General features: G+C 43.0%; 2 protein-coding genes across 4 annotated transcripts; one reads left to right on the top strand and one right to left on the bottom strand.

Moving 5' to 3' along the window:
• The first annotated feature begins 9 nt into the window (after positions 1–9).
• On the top strand, positions 10–2785 carry LOC109905072 (SLC35A4 upstream open reading frame protein-like). Of its 3 annotated transcripts, none has more exons than XM_020502224.2 (4): positions 10–126; positions 226–279; positions 675–773; positions 971–2785. In XM_020502224.2, the coding sequence occupies exons 2-4, from the start codon at positions 265–267 to the stop codon at positions 1166–1168; spliced, it is 312 nt and encodes a 103-aa protein (XP_020357813.1). In that variant the 5' UTR covers positions 10–126; positions 226–264; the 3' UTR covers positions 1169–2785. The 3 variants fall into 3 exon arrangements, with proteins under 3 accessions (XP_020357813.1, XP_020357814.1, XP_020357815.1); XM_020502225.2 differs by lacking the exon at positions 10–126 and having other exon boundaries at positions 145–279; positions 971–1211; positions 1548–2785; XM_020502226.2 differs by lacking the exon at positions 10–126 and having other exon boundaries at positions 189–286.
• Positions 2786–7083: 4298 nt separating this feature from the next.
• LOC109905069 (HLA class II histocompatibility antigen gamma chain-like) lies at positions 7084–20979 on the bottom strand. The gene is made up of 7 exons (XM_020502220.2): positions 20744–20979; positions 19851–20020; positions 17722–17810; positions 16096–16158; positions 15903–15986; positions 12668–12749; positions 7084–7723 (listed from the first exon to the last, which is right to left on the bottom strand). Exons 1-7 carry the CDS (start codon positions 20833–20835, stop codon positions 7716–7718), a joined length of 588 nt encoding a protein of 195 aa, XP_020357809.2. The 5' UTR covers positions 20836–20979; the 3' UTR covers positions 7084–7715.
• Positions 20980–21350: the final 371 nt, after the last annotated feature.

Below are 21350 nucleotides of genomic sequence, written 5' to 3'. Positions count from 1 at the left end.
AGGCCAATCAGAAAATACGTTTTAGACACGTGAAAGCAATGCGTGAACTGGAAGAGGTAGACGTTTCCATAAAGCACAAATCTAGGATCAGTGTACCCTGTCCATATCCACCTTGATGAGCAAGAGGTAAAACAGCTCAACTGACTTGCAATCAGTATAACTGTACGCAAAAGCAAATAATGTTCCAGGCAAGATAAATTGCTCTGATGTTGTTTTCCACTCCAGGCATACGAGTAGATCACAGAACATTCAATCGAGCAAAAAATGGCGGATGACAAGGTGAGAGGTGATTTTTGCTTCAATCGTATTATTTTCTATATATATATATATATATATATATATATATATATATATATATATATAATTAGAACCGCATCGAGATATTCCTACAGCAACATGCTTTAACTCAAAAACGGACAGACCGGTTTGTTGGTATTCGGGTGTGTAGAAAAATAAATACAATACAGGTACACAAACATAAAGTGTCTAATAGGGCGTTGAGCGTACAAGTGTCTTTAACTGGAGCAATGCGACACAGTTCTTCCACGAAAAATTCCATAATTTGGGGTTTTGTTGATGCTGGTGTAAAAGGCAGTGTGGTGCCAAAGCCTCAGTCAGTGTTACCTATACTCATTGTATTAATTGAATGTATAACTTATTTGTATGTGTTCTAGGATCCCTTCAAACAGATGAAGGATCTCAACCAGCTCAAGAATCAGCTGGAAGACATCCAGAAACGTGTGGAGAGTGAATTTGCAGAAGGAATCCCGAAGGTATGTTGTTATTATCCAAAGTTAAAAAGTAGGTGAAATGTCACCTTATGAAACAGAACAGCAGACATACTCAGTCCTGAAAAATCATAAAGGATCAACTATGAATTATTTATCATTAAAGAGTTGTAATGTCAAGGCATATTTTTGTATTTTGTGTGCATCCTTTGTCCTGACTGTTGTTTCCTGTTCTTCCTCAGGGGGGCTCTGTGCTGGCATCTCCCTTCCTGAAGGGCTTCCTGGCTGGCTATATGGTGGCCAAGCTCCGCTCCTCAGCTCTCATAGGAGTGCTACTGGGAACATTCACAGGCATCTACGCTGCACAGAACTATCAGGTTCCCAACATCGAAAGCACCCTGAAAGACTATATGAGTTTATTTAGAAAAGGACCCAAGTAATGGGAAGAACCAAGGCCTATGCTTCATCTTCTAACTGCCTGAGGTGTGTGGCACAATCACCATGTCTCTTTGTCAGAGGCTCAAATCTCTCCTTTGTATACTGTAAAAAAAATATATTTGGTTTTAACTGGATTTTGGTGTGAAAGAGTGGGTTTGCTTTGGGTTTTGTGCAAATGTCAGTGCCCTGGGAAAATATATTTTATTCTCTGCTGATCAGATTATAAAGTGTGTAAAAGGGATAAGGTTATGTGCCTTGAGTGTTAGCTTACATTGCAGGGGTGTTTGACTGCTTGCCTTAGTAACATTGCCTGGTGCAGCCATCTAGGTCTAATTGATTTTGAATCAATGATGTGAACAACAAGACTGTCCTTTTTTTAAGGAGTGTTAGTGACATGCCGTACTGAGAATGAGTGTGATCCAGAACATGGGGTCTGGGTTCCTGTTGCAGCAGGTGGTGGATGAAGGTGAGTCTTCCTGGCCACTCTGCTCCTGACTGGGTACCTGTCTGCCCTGCACATCTCCCTGTCTCTAGGCTGAGGACCAGGTGAGTCCCAGCCTTCACATCACAGCCTGAGGCCTTGTGCTGGTCTACTATTTCATCTCAGGGCTAGTAGCTGTCTACACAGAGCGGTTGCTGAAGAGCCAGCGACTACCCCTGTACCTGCATGTGTTTGGAGTGGCCATCAACTGGGTTTCCCACCTCTCCAGCATGGGGGGGGGGGGGGGGAACAGTGTTTCCTGGAGGATTACTCAGGGGTGGTGTGGGCCATTGTGGCAGGGCATGCAGCTAACGGGTTGCTGATATCAGTACTGCTGAACGATGGTAGTGGCATCCCCAGGCTATTTGTCATCTTCTGGTCTATGCTGGTCAACACCCTCCTATCCTGGGTTCTACTGGGCCGGCAGTTCACCCCCTTCTTTCTGTTACCCATGTCTATGATCAGCCTGGAAGCCTAGCTGTACTACAGGTAGCAGGACTCTGCCTGAACATACCTGTGTTATGGACAGTGGACCTCTGCTGAACTCCCATTCCACTGCTCCACCACAATCTCTATCTCTGGCAGCATTATTTACCAGATGATGCATTGACATTGCTTGACATTCAGGTTGGAATGTTTTTTTTACGATGCATGCATTTATATATATATATATATATATAATTTTACTTTAGTGACTCAGTATTTTTCATTTAATGTCCCAAATAGTTTATTTTGTTATTTGAAGATTAAAATTATGCAATAGAAGCTGTACTTTAGGTGAGTCTTGCAGACCCTTCCATCACATTGTTACTGGTTTATTTGCTACCCATAATGCACACTGCCTATTTTTCAACTAGCCTTTGTTTTCCAGTTTAATCGAATTCTGCCGTATTAATACTTGTCTTTTCTTCAATATATCATTGGTGCACTCATAAATAGTTGTGTTTGGGTAATACGTCTACATTACACAACACTTGAGTGGTGCTATGATTGTCAGTATGGGTATTTACCTAGCATTTATAATTTCCTGTGCCAAGTAAAATGTCAAAGATACAATATGGTGCAGAAAGTGTTAATGAAATATTAAATTTTATTTATTGTGTTTTCTATTTAAAATAAAATGCCATTGTTGCTTGGATACCCTGTCCCATGAGGTCATCCCGCACACAGGATATCCTTTAGCTCAGCCAATGCTACAGAGGAAAGAGGGAGAGAACATTTGCAGATACAGATTTTTGGATTAACTAGGTTTAGTTAAAACTTAATGTATGCAATAGCAATGAAATGCATCATTATTTCAGTGATTTAAAATACATTTTCTTAAATTAGGATCTAGGACAGGGATGAGGCCCTCGGATGAATTCCACCAGTTGGTGTCTAAACTTACTGTTGAGTTTGAATAGTAGATTTCACAAGGTGCAATTAAGACATTTTGCTGTGTGCATCAGCAGTTTTTCTCTTGTAATGTCAGTCACTGACAGTCACTCAATTAGCCAATGCCCATCCTCAAACAGTCTATTTTGCAAGCTCTGTCAAGTTGGTTGAGTATGGCTGTCCAGCAATGATCAAGTTTGCAATAGATTTTTAAGTCGATTTAAGTCAAAACTGTAACTAGGCCACTCGGGAACATTCAATGTTGTCTTGGTAAGCAACATATTTCTGTTTTAGGTAATGTCAAGAGAATTTAATTCCAATGATAATCAATAACTCTTACCAATCCCCGAGATCTGTATGACCACGAGTTTAATAATAATTAGTAATCCTACGCACATACATACGCACAAACAGGAGGTATCCTACGCACATACATACGCACAAACAGTAGGTATCCTACGCACATACATACGCACAAACAGTAGGTATCCTACGCACATACATACGCACAAACAGTAGGTATCCTACGCACATACATACGCACAAACAGTAGGTATCCTACGCACATACATACGCACAAACAGTAGGTATCCTACGCACATACATACGCACAAACAGTAGGTATCCTACGCACATACATACGCACAAACAGTAGGTATCCTACGCACATACATACGCACAAACAGTAGGTATCCTACGCACATACATACGCACAAACAGGAGGTATCCTACGCACATACATACGCACAAACAGGAGGTATCCTACGCACATACATACGCACAAACAGGAGGTATCCTACGCACATACATACACACAAACAGGAGGTATCCTACGCACATACATACGCACAAACAGGAGGTATCCTACGCACATACATATGCACAAACAGTAGGTATCCTACGCACATACATACGCACAAACAGTAGGTATCCTACGCACATACATACGCACAAACAGTAGGTATCCTACGCACATACATACGCACAAACAGTAGGTATCCTACGCACATACATACGCACAAACAGTAGGTATCCTACGCACATACATACGCACAAACAGTAGGTATCCTACGCACATACATACGCACAAACAGTAGGTATCCTACGCACATACATACGCACAAACAGTAGGTATCCTACGCACATACATACGCACAAACAGTAGGTATCCTACGCACATACATACGCACAAACAGTAGGTATCCTACGCACATACATACGCACAAACAGTAGATGATTATTATCCTTCTCCACACAGTTCTCACCACTGTATCACTACCCAGCCACAGTTCCATTCCCCCGAGATTAGGGAAACCTTGAGAAGTACTCCCTGTCCTCTCCCAAGTCTCTGAGGCCTAGCCAGGTCGGTCCAAACACAGTTTGAATTGTTTTTTGATATTTTACTAGGCACACACACACACACACACACACACACACACACACACACACACACACGTTAAAATCCTAAGCTACGCCTTGCTCAGTCAGTCTGTTTTTCCACTATACAGATATATTGTTTAACCTAATTCCGACTAAAACTACACACATCAGATTATGATCAATTTCATACAGTTAAGGTTTCAGAGTGGAATTATTTTATCAGGTTACTTTCCCGTTGAAAGGTGAATTTGTCTCCAGTGTCTGTTGGAAAGCAGACTGAACCAAGTTTTCCTCTGATTTTCCTGTGCTTAACTCCATTCGGTTTCTTTCTATCCTAAAAAAAACTCCCTAGTCCTTGCCGATGACAAATGTTGTGACATCTTTAAAATATGTTGTTGGTGATGTGTTGTATTTGCCCCAAACATAACTTTGTATTCAGGACGTAAAGGTTCAGTTCTTTGCGCCATTTCTAGCAGTTTTACTTGCCTTTTTGCAAACAGGAAGCATGTTTTGGAATATTTTTTAGTCTGTACAGGTTTCCTTTTCCCTGTCATTTAGCTTAATATTGTGGAGTAACTACAATGTTGTTGATCCATCCTCAGTTCTCTTATCACAGCCATTCAGCTCTGTACCTGTTTTAAAGTCACCCTGAGCGTTTCCTTCCTCTCCGGTAACTGAGTTAGCAAGGACGCCTGTATCTTTGTAGTGACTGGGTGGATTGACAACTCATCCAAAGGTTAATTAATAACTTCACCATTTTCAAAGGGATATTCAATGTCTGCTTTCTTAATTTTTACCCATCTACCAATTGGTGCGGTTCTTTGCGAGGCATTGGAAAACCTCCCTGGTCTTTGTGGTTGACTGTGTTTGAAATTCACTGCTCATCTGAAGGACCTTACAGATAATGAATTTAATGTGTGTGGTACAGAGATGAGGTAGTCATAAAATCATGTTAAAGACTATTATTGCACTCAGTGAGTCCATGCAACTTCTCATGCGACTTGTTAAGCAAATGTTTACTCATGAATACTTATTGACTCAAGACATTTCAGCTTTTCATTTTTTATCAATTAGTAAAAATGTCTAAACATAATTCCACATTGACATTATGGGGTATTTTGTGTAGGCCAGTGGCAAAACAATTAAATTGAATCCATTTTAATTTCAGGCTGTAACACAACAAAATGTGGAATGTGAATACTTTCTGAAGGCACCATATGTTATACAAGTGTCATACAGGTGAGTAAGTCACCTTTGCGGTGCCGTTTGTTGTCTGCCTGTAGTTGTTGGTTCTGAGGACAGGCAGACTGCATCCTGTATGGCCGCCAGCCAGCCCTACCTGCAGACTCTCCTCCTCCCGTGCTGCTGGGTATCCAGGTCCCTCGGCCTACAGGGCCACAGTGACAGGCCTCTGTATTACCAGGACCTGTCTCTCTACCCAGGACCAGCAGCTCCCTCTGGTGGCCCTCAGCCTGACCACAAGGGGAGAGATATGGAAGCAGGACATTTGACGGTTTGGTTGGCAATATCTTCACTAAATCAATCTCTCATATGTTTAACTTTTAGCCTACAATTTCTGCGCCCCGACAATCTAATTGACCTAATAATAAAATGCCCATCAAAATCTGTCTAAGCTAGAGATACAATACATGACCAAAAGTTGAACATGTCATGAAAGAAGAGAGGATGTTATGGCAGCCTTTCCACTAGATGTTGGAACATTGCTGCAGGGACTTACTTCCATACAGCCACAGAGCATTAGTGAGGTCGGGCACTGATGTTGGGTGATAAAGGCCTGGCTCGAAGTCGGTGTTCAAATTCATCCCAAAGGTGTTCCATGGAGTTGAGGTCAGGGCTCTGTGCAGGCCAGTCACTTTCTTGCACACCGATCTCAACAAACCATTTCTCTATGGACCCCGCTTTGTGCACAGGGGCATTGTCATGCTAAAACAAGAAAGGGCCTTCCCTAAACTGTTGCCATAAAGTTGGAAGCACAGATTTTTCTAGAATGTCATTTTATGCTGTAGCGTTAAGATTTCCCTTCACTGGAACTAAGGGGCCTAGCCCGAACCATGAAAAACAACCCCAGACGTTGCTTCCAGAGGCAGTTTGGAACTTGGTAGTGAGTGTTGCAACCGAGGACAGACTATTTTTATGCGCTTCTGCACCCGGCAGTCCCATTCTGTGAGGTTGTGTGGCCTACCACTTAGCAGCTGAGTCGTTGTTGCTCCTAGACGTTTCCACTTCACAAAACAGCACTTACAGTTGACCAAGGCAGCTCTAGCAGGGCAGAAATTTGATGAACTGACATGTTGGAAAGGTGGCATCCTGTGACTGTGCCACGTTGATCTGATCTTCAGTAAGGGCATTCTACTGCCAATGTTAGGCTATGGAGATTGCATGGCGGTGTGCTCAATTGTATACAACTGTCTGCAACAGATGTGGCTGAAATAGCAGAATCCACCAATTTGGATTCTGGACACCAAGGGATGTCCACATACATTTGTATCTAGTGTCCCTTTCTAACTAATAGACTATGTTAAGAGTTTACACTGCATCTTCCAATGAAATGTGGGCAGGTCAAAATAATCTATTCATTTTAAAATGTTGATTACTTCTACATTGTTATTTACACGTTTAGTTATTTTGTGGAGGATAGACTCTAAGAGTCTTGAAACAGTGTTCCAGTAGGAAACAACATACTTTATTAATTCTGTCTGGTTCACATCTCTTGGTAGAAACACTTCCCCAGATCCTCATTCATAATAGTAAAAGCATGCATTAAAGAGATGGACAAATAGATGTTAATCTATGTTATATTATATAGACAGTAAGCCTTTCAAACAAAGCCGATATGGCAATCTATGGGGAGAGGCAGATGAAAAAAAACAGGTGGGGCTAGCCCCCATTAGAGGGGTATGTTTGGAGGACCAAGGTAAGGGACTAGGGGTAAATATTGACAGGAGTAGGGTCAGAGGGTCAGGGTTTGGGGATGGGAAAGTTTGGGTGTTGTGCGCATGGAGTAAAATGTAACATACACTTCATATGTATATCTCTAGCAATGCTTAACATAGCTGAGCTCACAAGATAACATTTGAATAGTTTAAGCCTTATATGCTGTCCAAAGGCAAATCATCCAGAAATCAAAAGAGAACATTGATCGGTTTGCCTTCCAGGTAACTTAGCTATATGATGATAAAGGAAGAGTGAGATAGACAGAAGGAAAATGGTATTTTTTTTTTGAGGGGAGGGGTGAGATATAGGAGAGGACACTTGGTGAAGAAGGCCATCAGGTGCTGTGGTTGAGCTGTGGTTTACTCATCTGCAAAATATAGAGAAAAGAGTCAACCATATGTGCCAAACTAGGTTATCATGCAATGTATTCAGATGAACAGTCTAGAGACACAGTAGACAGACATGTGATCCAAAGCGTTGTCTATATATTGTACATCTCTGTCTGTTTGTTATTGAGTTTCTAACACTCACTCTTGTACTCCTTCAGCTGCATCATCCTGGGGTAAGATGCCCTCCTCTGAGGGGCATCTTACCCCAGGATGATGCAGGGGTACTATGGGGAACAAATAGTAACATGAGACAACTGTCCCATCACCACCACTATGTACCTACCAGACATAACGTTCTTGAGAAGAGAGGGGGAAAGAAGAGAGGGAAAGAGGAGAGGGAAAGAAGAGGGAAAGAAGAGAGGAGAGGGAAAGAAGAGGGAAAGAAGAGAGAGGAGAGGGAAAGAAGAGAGGGAAAGAAGAGAGGAGAGGGGAAGAAGAGAGAGAAGAGGGAAAGAAGAGAGGAGAGGGGAAGAAGAGAGAGAAGAGGGAAAGAAGAGAGAGGAGAGGGAAAGAAGAGAGGGAAAGAGGAGAGTGAAAGAAGAGGGAAAGAGAGAGGGAAATAAGAGAGGAGAGGGAAAGAAGAAAGAGGAGAAGGGAAAGAAGAGAGGAGAGGGAAAGAAGAGAGAGAAGAGGGAAAGAAGAGAGAGGAGAGGGAAAGAAGAGAGGGAAAGAAGAGAGGGAAAGAAGAAAGAGGAGAAGGGAAAGAAGAGAGGGAAAGAAGAGAGGAGAGGGAAAGGAGAGAAGAGGGAAAGGAGAGAAGAGGGAAAGGAGAGAAGAGGGAAAGGAGAGAAGAGGGAAAGGAGAGAAGAGGGAAAGAAGTGGGAAAGAGGAGAGGGAAAGAAGAGAGGGAAAGAAGAAAGAGGAGAAGGGAAAGAAGAAAGAGGAGAAGGGAAAGAAGAGAGGAGAGGGAAAGAAGAGAAGAGGGAAAGAAGAGAGGGAAGAGGGAAAGAAGAGAAGGAAGAGGGAAAGAAGAGAGGAGAGGGAAAGAAGAGGAGAGGGAAAGAAGAGGAGAGGGAAAGAAGAGAGGAGAGGGAAAGAAGAGAGGGGAGGGAAAGAAGAGAAAGAAGAGAGGAGAGGGAAAGAAGAGGGAAAGAAGAGAGGAGAGGGAAAGAAGAGAGAGAAGAGGGAAAGAAGAGTGGAGAGGGAAAGAAGAGTGGAGAGGGAAAGAAGAGTGGAGAGGGAAAGAAGAGAGGAGAGGGAAAGAAGAAAGGGAAGAGGGAAAGAAGAAAGGGAAGAGGGAAAGAAGAGAGGAGAGGGAAAGAAGAGAGGGAAAGAAGAGAGAAGAGGGAAAGAAGAGAGAGAAGAGGGAAATAAGAGAGGAGAGAGAGAGGAGAGGGAAAGATGAGAGGAGAGGGAAAGAAAAGAAGAGAGGAGAGGGAAAGAAGATGGGAGGGAAAGAAGAGAGGGAAGAGGGAAAGAAGAGAGGGAAGAGGGAAAGAAGAGAGGAGAGGGAAAGAAGAGAGGAGAGGGAAAGAAGAGAGGAGAGGGAAAGAAGAGAGGAGAGGGAAAGAAGAGAGAAGAGGGAAAGAAGAGAGGAGAGGGAAAGAAGAGAGAGGAGAGGGAAAGAAGAGAGGAGAGGGAAAGAAGAGTGGAGAGGGAAAGAAGAGAGGAGAGGGAAAGAAGAAAGGGAAGAGGGAAAGAAGAGAGGAGAGGGAAAGAAGAGAGAAGAGGGAAAGAAGAGAGAGAAGAGGGAAATAAGAGAGGAGAGGGAAAGGAGAGAGAGGAGAGGGAAAGGAGAGGGAAAGATGAGAGGAGAGGGAAAGAAAAGAAGAGAGGAGAGGGAAAGAAGATGGGAGGGAAAGAAGAGAGGGAAGAGGGAAAGAAGAGAGGGAAGAGGGAAAGAAGAGAGGAGAGGGAAAGAAGAGAGGAGAGGGAAAGAAGAGAGGAGAGGGAAAGAAGAGAGAGAAGAGGGAAAGAAGAGAGGAGAGGGAAAGAAGAGAGAGGAGAGGGAAAGAAGAGAGAGAAGAGGGAAAGAAGAGAGGAGAGGGAAATAAGAGAGGAGAGGGAAAGAAGAGAGGAGAGGGAGAGAAGAGGGAAGAGGGAAAGAAGAGAGGGAAGAGGGAAAGAAGAGAGGGAAGAGGGAAAGAAGAGAGGAAAGAGGGAAAGAAGAGAGGAGAGGGAAAGAGAGGAGAGGGAAAGAAGAGAGGGAAGAGGGAAAGAAGAGAGGAGGGAAAGAAGAGAGGAGAGGGAAAGAAGAGAGGATGGAAAGAAGAGAGGATGGAAAGAAGAGGGGAGAGGGAAAGAAGAGAGGATGGAAAGAAGAGAGGAGAGAAAGAAGAGAGGAGAGGGAAAGAAGAGAGAGGAGGGAAAGAAGAGAGGAGAGGGAAAAAAGAGAGGAGAGGGAAAGAAGAGTGGAGAGGGAAAGAAGAGTGGAGAGGGAAAGAAGAGAGGAGAGGGAAAGAAGAAAGGGAAGAGGGAAAGAAGAGAGGAGAGGGAAAGAAGAGAGGGAAAGAAGAGAGAAGAGGGAAAGAAGAGAGAGAAGAGGGAAATAAGAGAGGAGAGGGAAAGGAGAGAGAGGAGAGGGAAAGGAGAGGGAAAGATGAGAGGAGAGGGAAAGAAAAGAAGAGAGGAGAGGGAAAGAAGATGGGAGGGAAAGAAGAGAGGGAAGAGGGAAAGAAGAGAGGGAAGAGGGAAAGAAGAGAGGAGAGGGAAAGAAGAGAGGAGAGGGAAAGAAGAGAGGAGAGGGAAAGAAGAGAGAGAAGAGGGAAAGAAGAGAGGAGAGGGAAAGAAGAGGAGAGGGAAAGAAGAGAGGAGAGGGAAAGAAGAGTGGAGAGGGAAAGAAGAGAGGAGAGGGAAAGAAGAAAGGGAAGAGGGAAAGAAGAGAGGAGAGGGAAAGAAGAGAGGGAAAGAAGAGAGAAGAGGGAAAGAAGAGAGAGAAGAGGGAAATAAGAGAGGAGAGGGAAAGGAGAGAGAGGAGAGGGAAAGGAGAGGGAAAGATGAGAGGAGAGGGAAAGAAAAGAAGAGAGGAGAGGGAAAGAAGAGAGGGAAGAGGGAAAGAAGAGAGGGAAGAGGGAAAGAAGAGAGGAGAGGGAAAGAAGAGAGGAGAGGGAAAGAAGAGGAGAGGGAAAGAAGAGAGAGAAGAGGGAAAGAAGAGAGGAGAGGGAAAGAAGAGAGAGGAGAGGGAAAGAAGAGAGAGAAGAGGGAAAGAAGAGAGGAGAGGGAAATAAGAGAGGGAAAGAAGAGAGGAGAGGGAGAGAAGAGGGAAGAGGGAAAGAAGAGAGGGAAGAGGGAAAGAAGAGGAAAGAGGGAAAGAAGAGAGGAGAGGGAAAGAGAGGAGAGGGAAAGAAGAGAGGGAAGAGGGAAAGAAGAGAGGAGGGAAAGAAGAGAGGATGGAAAGAAGAGGGGAGAGGGAAAGAAGAGAGGATGGAAAGAAGAGAGGAGAGAGAAAGAAGAGAGGAGAGGGAAAGAAGAGAGGATGGAAAGAAGAGAGGAGAGAGAAAGAAGAGAGGAGAGGGAAAGAAGAGAGAGGAGGGAAAGAAGAGAGGAGAGGGAAAAAAGAGAGAAGAGAGGGAAGGGGGGGGGAAGAAGAGGGGAGAGGGAACGAAGAGAGGAGAGGGAAAGAAGAGAGGAGAGGGAAAGAAGAGAGGAGAGGGAAAGAAGAGAGGAGAGTGAAAGAAGAGAGGAGAGTGAAAGAAGAGAGGAGAGGGAAAGAAGAGAGGAGGGAAAGAAGAGAGAGAAGATGGAAAGAAGAAAGGGAAGAGGGAAAGAAGAGAGGAGAGGGACAGAAGAGAGGGAAAGAGGAGAGGGAAAGAAGAGAGAGAAGAGGGAAAGAAGAGGGAAAGAAGAGGGAAAGAAGAGGGAAGAGGGAAAGAAGAGAGGAGAGGGAAAGAAGAGAGAGGAGAGGGAAAGAAGAGAGGAGAGGGAAAGAAGAGAGGGAAGAAAGAGGGAAAGAAGAGAGGGAAGAGGGAAAGAAGAGAGGGAAAGAAGAGAGGAGAGGGAAAGAAGAGAGAGAAGAGGGAAAGAAGAGAGGAGAGGGAAATAAGAGAGGGAAAGAAGAGAGGAGAGGGAGAGAAGAGGGAAGAGGGAAAGAAGAGAGGGAAGAGGGAAAGAAGAGAGGAAAGAGGGAAAGAAGAGAGGAGAGGGAAAGAGAGGAGAGGGAAAGAAGAGAGGGAAGAGGGAAAGAAGAGAGGAGGGAAAGAAGAGAGGAGAGGGAAAGAAGAGAGGATGGAAAGAAGAGGGGAGAGGGAAAGAAGAGAGGATGGAAAGAAGAGAGGAGAGAGAAAGAAGAGAGGAGAGGGAAAGAAGAGAGAGGAGGGAAAGAAGAGAGAGGAGGGAAAGAAGAGAGGAGAGGGAAAAAAGAGAGAAGAGAGGGAAGGGGGGGAAAGAAGAGGGGAGAGGGAAAGAAGAGAGGAGAGGGAAAGAAGAGAGGAGAGGGAAAGAAGAGAGGAGAGGGAAAGAAGAGAGGAAGGAAAGAAGAGAGGAGAGGGAAAGAAGAGAGGAGAGGGAAAGAAGAGAGGATGGAAAGAAGAGAGGATGGAAAGAAGAGGAGAGTGAAAGAAGAGAGGAGAGTGAAAGAAGAGAGGAGAGGGAAAGAAGAGAGGAGAGTGAAAGAAGAGAGGAGAGTGAAAGAAGAGAGGAGGGAAAGAAGAGAGAGGAGGGAAAGAAGAGAAGAGAGGAGAGGGAAAGAAGAGAAGAGAGGAGAGGGAAAGAAGAGAAGAGAGGAGAGGGAAAGAAGAGAGGAGAGGGAAAGAAGAGAGGAGAGGGAAAGAAGAGAGAGGATGGAAAGAAGAGAGGAGAGGGAAAGAAGAGAGCAATGGTGAATTTATATTAAATACTTGGTTAAGGGGGTGGGGTGGAAGAAATAAGAGAGGGAGAGACATGAGACATGAAGTTATGAGGTGGTGGGATGAGGATGAGGTGGTGGGGGTGAGGAGGTGGTGTGGGGGTTTGGAGGTGTTGATGGGGGGGAGGGGTAAGCTCACCTGGCTGAGGTGTGGGGAGAACAGGGGGCTTCTCCTGGGCCATCTGGAAGAGCAGCCAATAACGCGCCCAGGTCTCAAAGCCCTGAGGGACACATTCAGGGTTCAGGGTAAGATAGGGTTGGGCGATATGGTATTTTATGTTTTGAATAATAAATGTTCTAAATATGCTTAGTGAGTATCTTATGAGCCTAGGGTGGCAACACATACATTGTAAGTGATTTCAATGGGGCTTTCTCCACCTATACTGTTCAATCTAACTCCAAACAAAAAAAAATTCAGCATTTTCAACCATTTCTGGATTTCCTGCACTTTATTTATAATTTCCACACTGTGCCACACAGGATGATATGGGCAAACATTGGTGAACTTTTAGAATCATGGAAATATAACAATTGTTCTGATTCTATAGTTGGAATATAGTGGGCAGAACCTTGAATACATTGTTGTTTTTATTTATTTATTTTACCTTTATTTAACCAGGTAGGCAAGTTGAGAACAAGTTCTCATTTACAATTGCGACCTGGCCAAGATAAAGCAAAGCAGTTCGACAGATAAAACGACACAGAGTTACACATGGAGTAAAAACAAACATACAGTCAATAATGCAGTATAAACAAGTCTATATACAATGTGAGCAAATGAGGTGAGAAGGGAGGTAAAGGCAAAAAAGGCCATGATGGCAAAGTAAATACAATATAGCAAGTAAAATACTGGAATGGTAGTTTTGCAATGGAAGAATGTGCAAAGTAGAAATAAAAAAATAATGGGGTGCAAAGGAGCAAAATAAATAAATAAATTAAAATTAAATACAGTTGGGAAAGAGGTAGTTGTTTGGGCTAAATTATAGGTGGGCTATGTACAGGTGCAGTAATCTGTGAGCTGCTCTGACAGTTGGTGCTTAAAGCTAGTGAGGGAGATAAGTGTTTCCAGTTTCAGAGATTTTTGTAATTCGTTCCAGTCATTGGCAGCAGAGAACTGGAAGGAGAGGCGGCCAAAGAAAGAATTGGTTTTGGGGGTGACTAGAGAGATATACCTGCTGGAGCGTGTGCTACAGGTGGGAGATGCTATGGTGACCAGCGAGCTGAGATAAGGGGGGACTTTACCTAGCAGGGTCTTGTAGATGACATGGAGCCAGTGGGTTTGGCGACGAGTATGAAGCGAGGGCCAGCCAACGAGAGCGTACAGGTCGCAATGGTGGGTAGTATATGGGGCTTTGGTGATAAAACGGATTGCACTGTGATCCAATTTGTTGAGTAGGGTATTGGAGGCTATTTTGTAAATGACATCGCCAAAGTCGAGGATTGGTAGGATGGTCAGTTTTACAAGGGTATGTTTGGCAGCATGAGTGAAGGATGCTTTGTTGCGAAATAGGAAGCCAATTCTAGATTTAACTTTGGATTGGAGATGTTTGATATGGGTCTGGAAGGAGAGTTTACAGTCTAACCAGACACCTAAGTATTTGTAGTTGTCCACGTATTCTAAGTCAGAGCCGTCCAGAGTAGTGATGTTGGACAGGCGGGTAGGTGCAGGTAGCGATCGGTTGAAGAGCATGCATTTAGTTTTACTTGTATTTAAGAGCAATTGGAGGCCACGGAAGGAGAGTTGTATGGCATTGAAGCTTGCCTGGAGGGTTGTTAACACAGTGTCCAAAGAAGGGCCGGAAGTATACAGAATGGTGTCGTCTGCGTAGAGGTGGATCAGGGACTCACCAGCAGCAAGAGCGACCTCATTGATGTATACAGAGAAGAGAGTCGGTCCAAGAATTGAACCCTGTGGCACCCCCATAGAGACTGCCAGAGGTCCGGACAGCAGACCCTCCGATTTGACACACTGAACTCTATCAGAGAAGTAGTTGGTGAACCAGGCGAGGCAATCATTTGAGAAACCAAGGCTGTCGAGTCTGCCGATGAGGATATGGTGATTGACAGAGTCGAAAGCCTTGGCCAGATCAATGAATACGGCTGCACAGTAATGTTTCTTATCGATGGCGGTTAAGATATCGTTTAGGACCTTGAGCGTGGCTGAGGTGCACCCATGACCAGCTCTGAAACCGGACTGCATAGCAGAGAAGGTATGGTGAGATTCGAAATGGTCGGTAATCTGTTTGTTGACTTGGCTTTCGAAGACCTTAGAAAGGCACGGTAGGATAGATATAGGTCTGTAGCAGTTTGGGTCAAGAGTGTCCCCCCCCTTTGAAGAGGGGGATGACCGCAGCTGCTTTCCAATCTTTTGGAATCTCAGACGACACGAAAGAGAGGTTGAACAGGCTAGTAATAGGGGTGGCAACAATTTCGGCAGATCATTTTAGAAAGAAAGGGTCCAGATTGTCTAGCCAGGCTGGTTTGACAAAACACTGACTGAATAAGCCATTGAGGAATTATTGACAGGGTAGGAACCAAAGTGTTGGTCTGTGTTTCCAAATGACCCTCATTAGATGTTAAATTACATGTTGTTTTCTTACTTCGTATAGCTAGCTAACCAACATATTCCTGCTTCGGCTTTTCCTCTCTGATAAGATACCGTTGCACAAAAATGCTAATCTAAGTCTACACCAGCACTGGTACCAGACAGTATTACCTAACTAGCTACGTTCACTCTGACTGTTAGTACATTTAGCCAGCTAACTAGCGATTAGAGGCTAACAGTAATTATTTTTACAACACCTTGCCAAGAATAGAAACTAGCAGACAGTAGTTTGCAGACAGCAAGATACACACACTAAGTGTAATTATAGAGTGCTAGTGGAAAGCGAATGTTGCATCCATCTGACCATGCGGAGTGAACGGCAAGAACGTGCTCATGACTCAGTGGTCGAGCAACTGCTCTCTCCTTGAGTGACAGGGGCAGGGCTTGGTGTGGTTAGGAGCACGTAGCAGCAGGAGAGAGAGAGAGAGATTACTTAAGTAGCAAACAGAGTAAACTATAAAAACAGACATTATACGCGCCGGAGTATCTATCACATTTGGTTTAGAAGGTCATTTAAAAACTCAAACCGGTCCTTGCATCATTACCGGTATATAGTAAAACACTGTACACCGCCCAGCCATTGGGTAAGATACTGTAAGGGAATGTAACCATGTCATGATTATTTATGGATATTCATACACGTGTCTTAGGGATTTTATCAGGGTCCCTATACAGTGCACTACTTTTGATCACAGCCTTATGACCCTGTTCAAAAGTAGTGTACTAAAGAGGAATAGGGTGCCATTTGGGACGCATATCTAAGTCTCACCTCCCACTCAGTCTCCTCCACCTGTTTCTTCAGGCTCTGCAGGTTGGCCAGGAACGTCTCGTTGAACTGGGGCAGCTGGGGGTTCTGAACAATACAATAATCAATCAATCAATGGCTGATATTTAAAGTCTTTGTAGAGGGGACTTCAATGCAAAGGGTGGATTCATTGATTAATATTTATTTATTCATTTACCTGCAGCAGATTCTTCACTTGCTCCTCCAGGCTCACAATTGCAACTGCAGTGGCCTCCAGGTTCTGATGGGAGAGCAGACAGTCAGACAGACAAAAATACACAATACTCATTTTTTGATTTTAATTTCAAAGGAGCAGGAAGAGGGAGCTTAGTCCTAGGGGACACAAGTTGACATTTGCAAGTGAGCTTGTTGCTGCCATCTAGTGGCTGTTTCCCCTCATTTCATAAAAGCCTTTAAGACAGCCTTTCTTAAAGTATGGGTCGCGGACCTATTAATAATGTATCAACAGACTAATTGTCTTTATTTTTTTAAACTCAAAGGCCATGAACTCCTTAACTGTGTGAAGTGGCATGTGTTATGGTTACTATGCCTGGTCTTGTGAGTGTATATTGTTTTAGTGTGTGTATCGGTCTAATGTATTGTTCTAGTAGTGTGCATGCTGTATCCAGAGAAAATGTTATCTTTTTAATGATTGTGTTTACAGATGTTGGTTCATCATTTGATCACCTTGTTGCAGGAAATTAAACACTTGTAGTGTATTTGACATTTAAAAAGACTTGTAAAGTTTGTAATTTCCACTTACAAATTTAAGACTTGATTTTCACATGAATAATATATCAACCCCTACAAAAATGTCCATTAATAGTGGGTCGCGACATGTCAGAGAAAGTGTAGTTATTTCATTCATTACTAGAATTGATTTGGCCATGTGCAACTGCTCTCTCTAAGTGCGCTCCATGCGTATCAGTGGTGTCTCTGCTCAGTTTGGCAGCTGCACAAGCGGGAGGGAGACGCCTGTGTGGTTTACATCATGTTTTTCTCTGCAGTTTTATTGAAGATCCCTCCGCGACCCACACGCTGCAGCGCTGTCGTTCAGCAGCAGATGATGCGCTCTCAGCCATTGACTTATCATTCCCACTTGCCATCACTCACAGCTGTCATCAAATGGACTCAAGCTAGCCACAAGTTCTGACTGAACTCAATCGTCAAGAAACCCAAACACAGCAATGAGTTTCGCTCTTTTTTTCCATACAACCTTTGAGAAATAACGAGGAGCGCATAGATGTTCTGATCCAGTTTGGCACCACATACCTGTGCGAGTCAAGGTTCTCAACTCTGGCATACTTAAAAAACAAGTACAGAAACAGACTCCATGCTGAGCATGACCTCAGGGTTGCACTGCCAAAAACTGAGCCCAGAATAGACATGCTTGTTGAAAACTTCAACCAGCCACACACCTCTCATTAGGACTGTGTGTGTGTTTGTGTTCTGTTATACATCTGTGTGATGTGATCAATCAGTTTATTCCAGTTCAGAATGAAAATGATTTCTTGTATTTTAACAGCAACAGTTCCAACCTAGACAGATATGGAAGTGTTTTTAAATGGGGAAAAATAAATGTGAATTGCTATTTATATGGGTATTTCATTTCATTGAATTGTTATTTGTTTTTGTCTATATTGCATTTGTTTTATGCATAAGTGCAATGAAATGTACCGATACGTACATATAGTTGCATGTTTTCATACGCTTGGGTCCCAGGAAAACACAGAATATATCATTTGGGTCCCAGGCTGAAAAAGTTCAACAACACCTGCTCTAAGAAGGGAAAGAGGAGTCATACCGTCATGGGAGTCTTGACGTCCTCATCGGTGAAGTCGATCAGCCGGGCCATGTTGAGCATGGGTGTCTGCATCTTGACAGGGGCCACAGCTGGAGCAAAGAGGGGAAGACGACGACAGGTCAGTGTGAATAAGATAAAACACTTCCAATTGGGATTGAAGGTGGCCCCTCCCAAATTTCTACATTAAACATGGTTGGGGAGTAATGACGAAATTTTTTTTGTAATTGTTACATTACCAGCTAAACTATTGTAATCAGATCGCAGAAACTTGTGAAAAACTAGATGCAAATTTTTATCATGACTTTTAAATTCCGAAAGGATGTTTGTGGAAAATTATTTTACACCTTTGTTGTTTTCTCAATGACATTCAAATCAGCGTTGAAAAAAGGTTTGTTTCGCCTGAGCGAGTCTAACCACAAATCAGACCACTATGATGACACACCAAATGCGTTTGATGGGTCGCGGGAAAAGAACAGGAATAGGCTTTTGTAGGCAACAGTCCAAGCTATGTCTTCCAATGGTGCGACTGCTGTCGGCATCCAAAGATTATCCAACTTGAATACACGCTTGGTGGTAAGGATGACAGCAGTGATGTAGCCTACAGGCGATACTGATATCACTTATTATTGATATCTAGACTATATAGCACATTAATGAGAATCACAATGCTGCTCTCCCATTTATTTCCACCTTACGGATTGTGGTGGTTGGCTGTTCACTAATGTACTGTATATTTTGTTTAAGCTGCCTATCAAATCATTATTTTTGCGTCCAGGTGTGTATTCATTACGGGAACCGTTTAAGAACCAAACGGGAGCAAACAAGAGTTTGTATTGGACAAATTCAGGTAGGTCCCTCCACGTTTCACTTGCTTCCGTTTAAGAAACGTTTTGCAACAGAACCAGAGTAATGAACACCCCCCCAGTGGGCAGCCAGTGAAAAATGTACTCGTTAACAACAGATGCATAGTGCTGATCCCAGCCTATGGAATAAAAGTTTGAGTTCCTCCCTTCTAAACTCCCCTGTGGTATTGTGCTCCATACTGTCAACAACTAGTTTCATTTAAGAAGACCAGGAGTGCGGCTTTTATTTTCTTAATGGAAAACTACCATCTAGTTTTTCACATGCAAATAGCACTTTCCTGTACTGTTCAAAGCATGCCATTTCTGAGAGCAGCATTTATTTATCAACTCGAAGCAATGAGCCCAATCAGTCCTCCATGACAACACAAAAAGAAAAGATTAGGCTAAATAGTCATTTGTTTTTTGGAGTCATGCTCATGTAAAACAAGTTGGCTTATCTAGATTTCCAAGTCCTATTCTTGAGGATCAAGGGGTATTAAATCATTGGAACGACTGGAAATCTGACAGACTTTGGGTAAAGATATAATCTAATCGTATTATTATCTGTAGTAGAAAGCAATAGGTTGAAGAAGCCTACATAACTAACCCATAAAGTAACATGTAACATCCATTTATAGCCAGCTATGTAAACTCTAACATTGATTTATCGTGCAATAGATGTTCAATTGGTAATATACATTTTTGTCTTATTCTAATGCCTATTAAGCAGGTTGACATTTATTGGGACGAGTCGTCCTTAAGGTAGAATGGGCCAGCTTCAAAGTCAAAATTGGCTATATTGTAAATATATATAAACCAAAAAATTGCTTTTTGGTCTTTAATTAAAGTTATGGTTAGGCATTAGGGTTAGCAGTGTCGTTAAGGTTAGATTTCAAATCCAATTTTAAGACGGTCTCTGCCAGCTACTAACCTGTGCCTCTTAGGGAAAGTCATCTAAAAGTAACAAAGTAATCGGATTACATTACTGAGTATGGGTAATCCAAAAGTGACGTTACAGATTACAATAAATGTAATTTACCCAACTCTTACAATAATAATATATGCCTTTTAGCAGACACTTTATCCAAAGCAACTTCCATAAAAAATATGGACTCATGACTGTATGGGTGGTCGCTTCTGTGGAATAAAACCCCTACCCATTCCATTCCTCTTTTCTATCCAGTCCCCCCAGTCTCTCTTTCCACATAAGTAGATCTCACTTCCCTCTCCTGTGGCCACCAACTCCACACATCAACACCCCTCCTTCCCTCTCCTCCAATCCCCTACCCGGTGGTCTGTTTCTCAGCTGCTTGCGCATGTTGTCATTGCTCTTCTGCATGCCATGGATCTGGTCCCTCTGGTTGAAGACCAGGTAGGTTGTGAGGGCCTGGCCGGCTAGGAGAAGACACGCCAGCACTGTGAGCCCTGCTACCTTAAAAGCACGGCTGTTAGAGGCCCTACAGGAGGGAATGAGAGCAAGATTGATAGATAAAGGGGGTGATAGATTAGATGGAAAGTAAAAAGAGAGGGAGAAATATAAGGAGAGAAACAAATTGAAATTCTACCTTGATTTATGGAGACCAAACATGATTTACTTTTTTAAAAAGATTATGGGAATCAGAATTGCATTTCTGACATGTATGGGGTTGTCCTTGTGACATCCCTGCACCTCCAAAAACAAATCAGAGACCCGGTGCAGAGACAAAAGCTGATCCTAAACCAGTAAGAATGAAAATGTTCAACACTGTTTTCTGTTCCTCATTCCTGAGCCCATGATAAATACAGGTTTGGGAGACATCAGTATTTACTAGGCAGAGGCTTCATCTGAGTGTAAAGGAACGATTGAAAGCATAGGGAATGTAGTCAGCATCAGCAGACTCAAACCATTGATAATACTCCCAATATAATTTATGCATACTTTCAATAATGACGTGAATTCACAATAGCATACACGTTGTAAATAAGTTATATAAAATATTGCACTTGTTGATGGATTTTCTTTGTGTTTTACATATTTTTTTCTACATGATTATTGTAATATAATATTTTGAGTTTACACATACTTGAACCTTACTTTGGGGAATGAAGAAACATACTATAGACAATACGCAGATGCATGTAACGAAGTAACTGCAACATCTATAAAATGTGTTTCGTAAAATTACTGCTATAAATGTCACCTTGTGTTGGTTGTTATTGGGAGGATAACGTCCTGGCTCCCTGCGCGCTCCAGGAGCGTATCATCGTGTCTCTGCTGCTGTTGCTCCTCCATTCTCTTCAAATCTATGTTCTCTCAAATTCTGCAATCAGTAAAAAGGGAAGAGATCTATTCGGGGAAGGCGTCTCTCTGAAATGACAGGCAGTCGAGCCCGGATTGGAAAGCCCCGAGTCTATAAAGTGATGGGCAGGTTCAACTAGACTGTAGAGTTTGAACTAAGCTGTCATTGGTCAACCTGCACTGCATCACTTGTTGATAGAGGCAGACAAATCTGAAGCGATGAAAAGAAAGTAGTTCAACTTCTCACGAATGAAAAATAGTAGATAGAAAGTAAATAGAAAATCCCTCAGATTTTACATTTGAAAATCGACATCCCAATTTGATTGTTTTTAAGGAAATGCATTCATTCTTAAGATCTTAATTCATTCAAAAAATTTAGTCCTAAAGTTAAACAACAATCCAGGTATTATCTAGCACTATACCTATGCTGGGCCAGTAACCATAATATGCATTAATTTTGTATCAAATAATAGACAGAATACTTATGGACAGAGGTTTGCACCAGTGCA

This window comes from Oncorhynchus kisutch, linkage group LG15, assembly GCF_002021735.2.
Source record: "Oncorhynchus kisutch isolate 150728-3 linkage group LG15, Okis_V2, whole genome shotgun sequence".
Lineage (NCBI taxonomy): Eukaryota > Metazoa > Chordata > Actinopteri > Salmoniformes > Salmonidae > Oncorhynchus > Oncorhynchus kisutch.
This window is presented reverse-complemented; position numbering and strand designations above follow the sequence as displayed.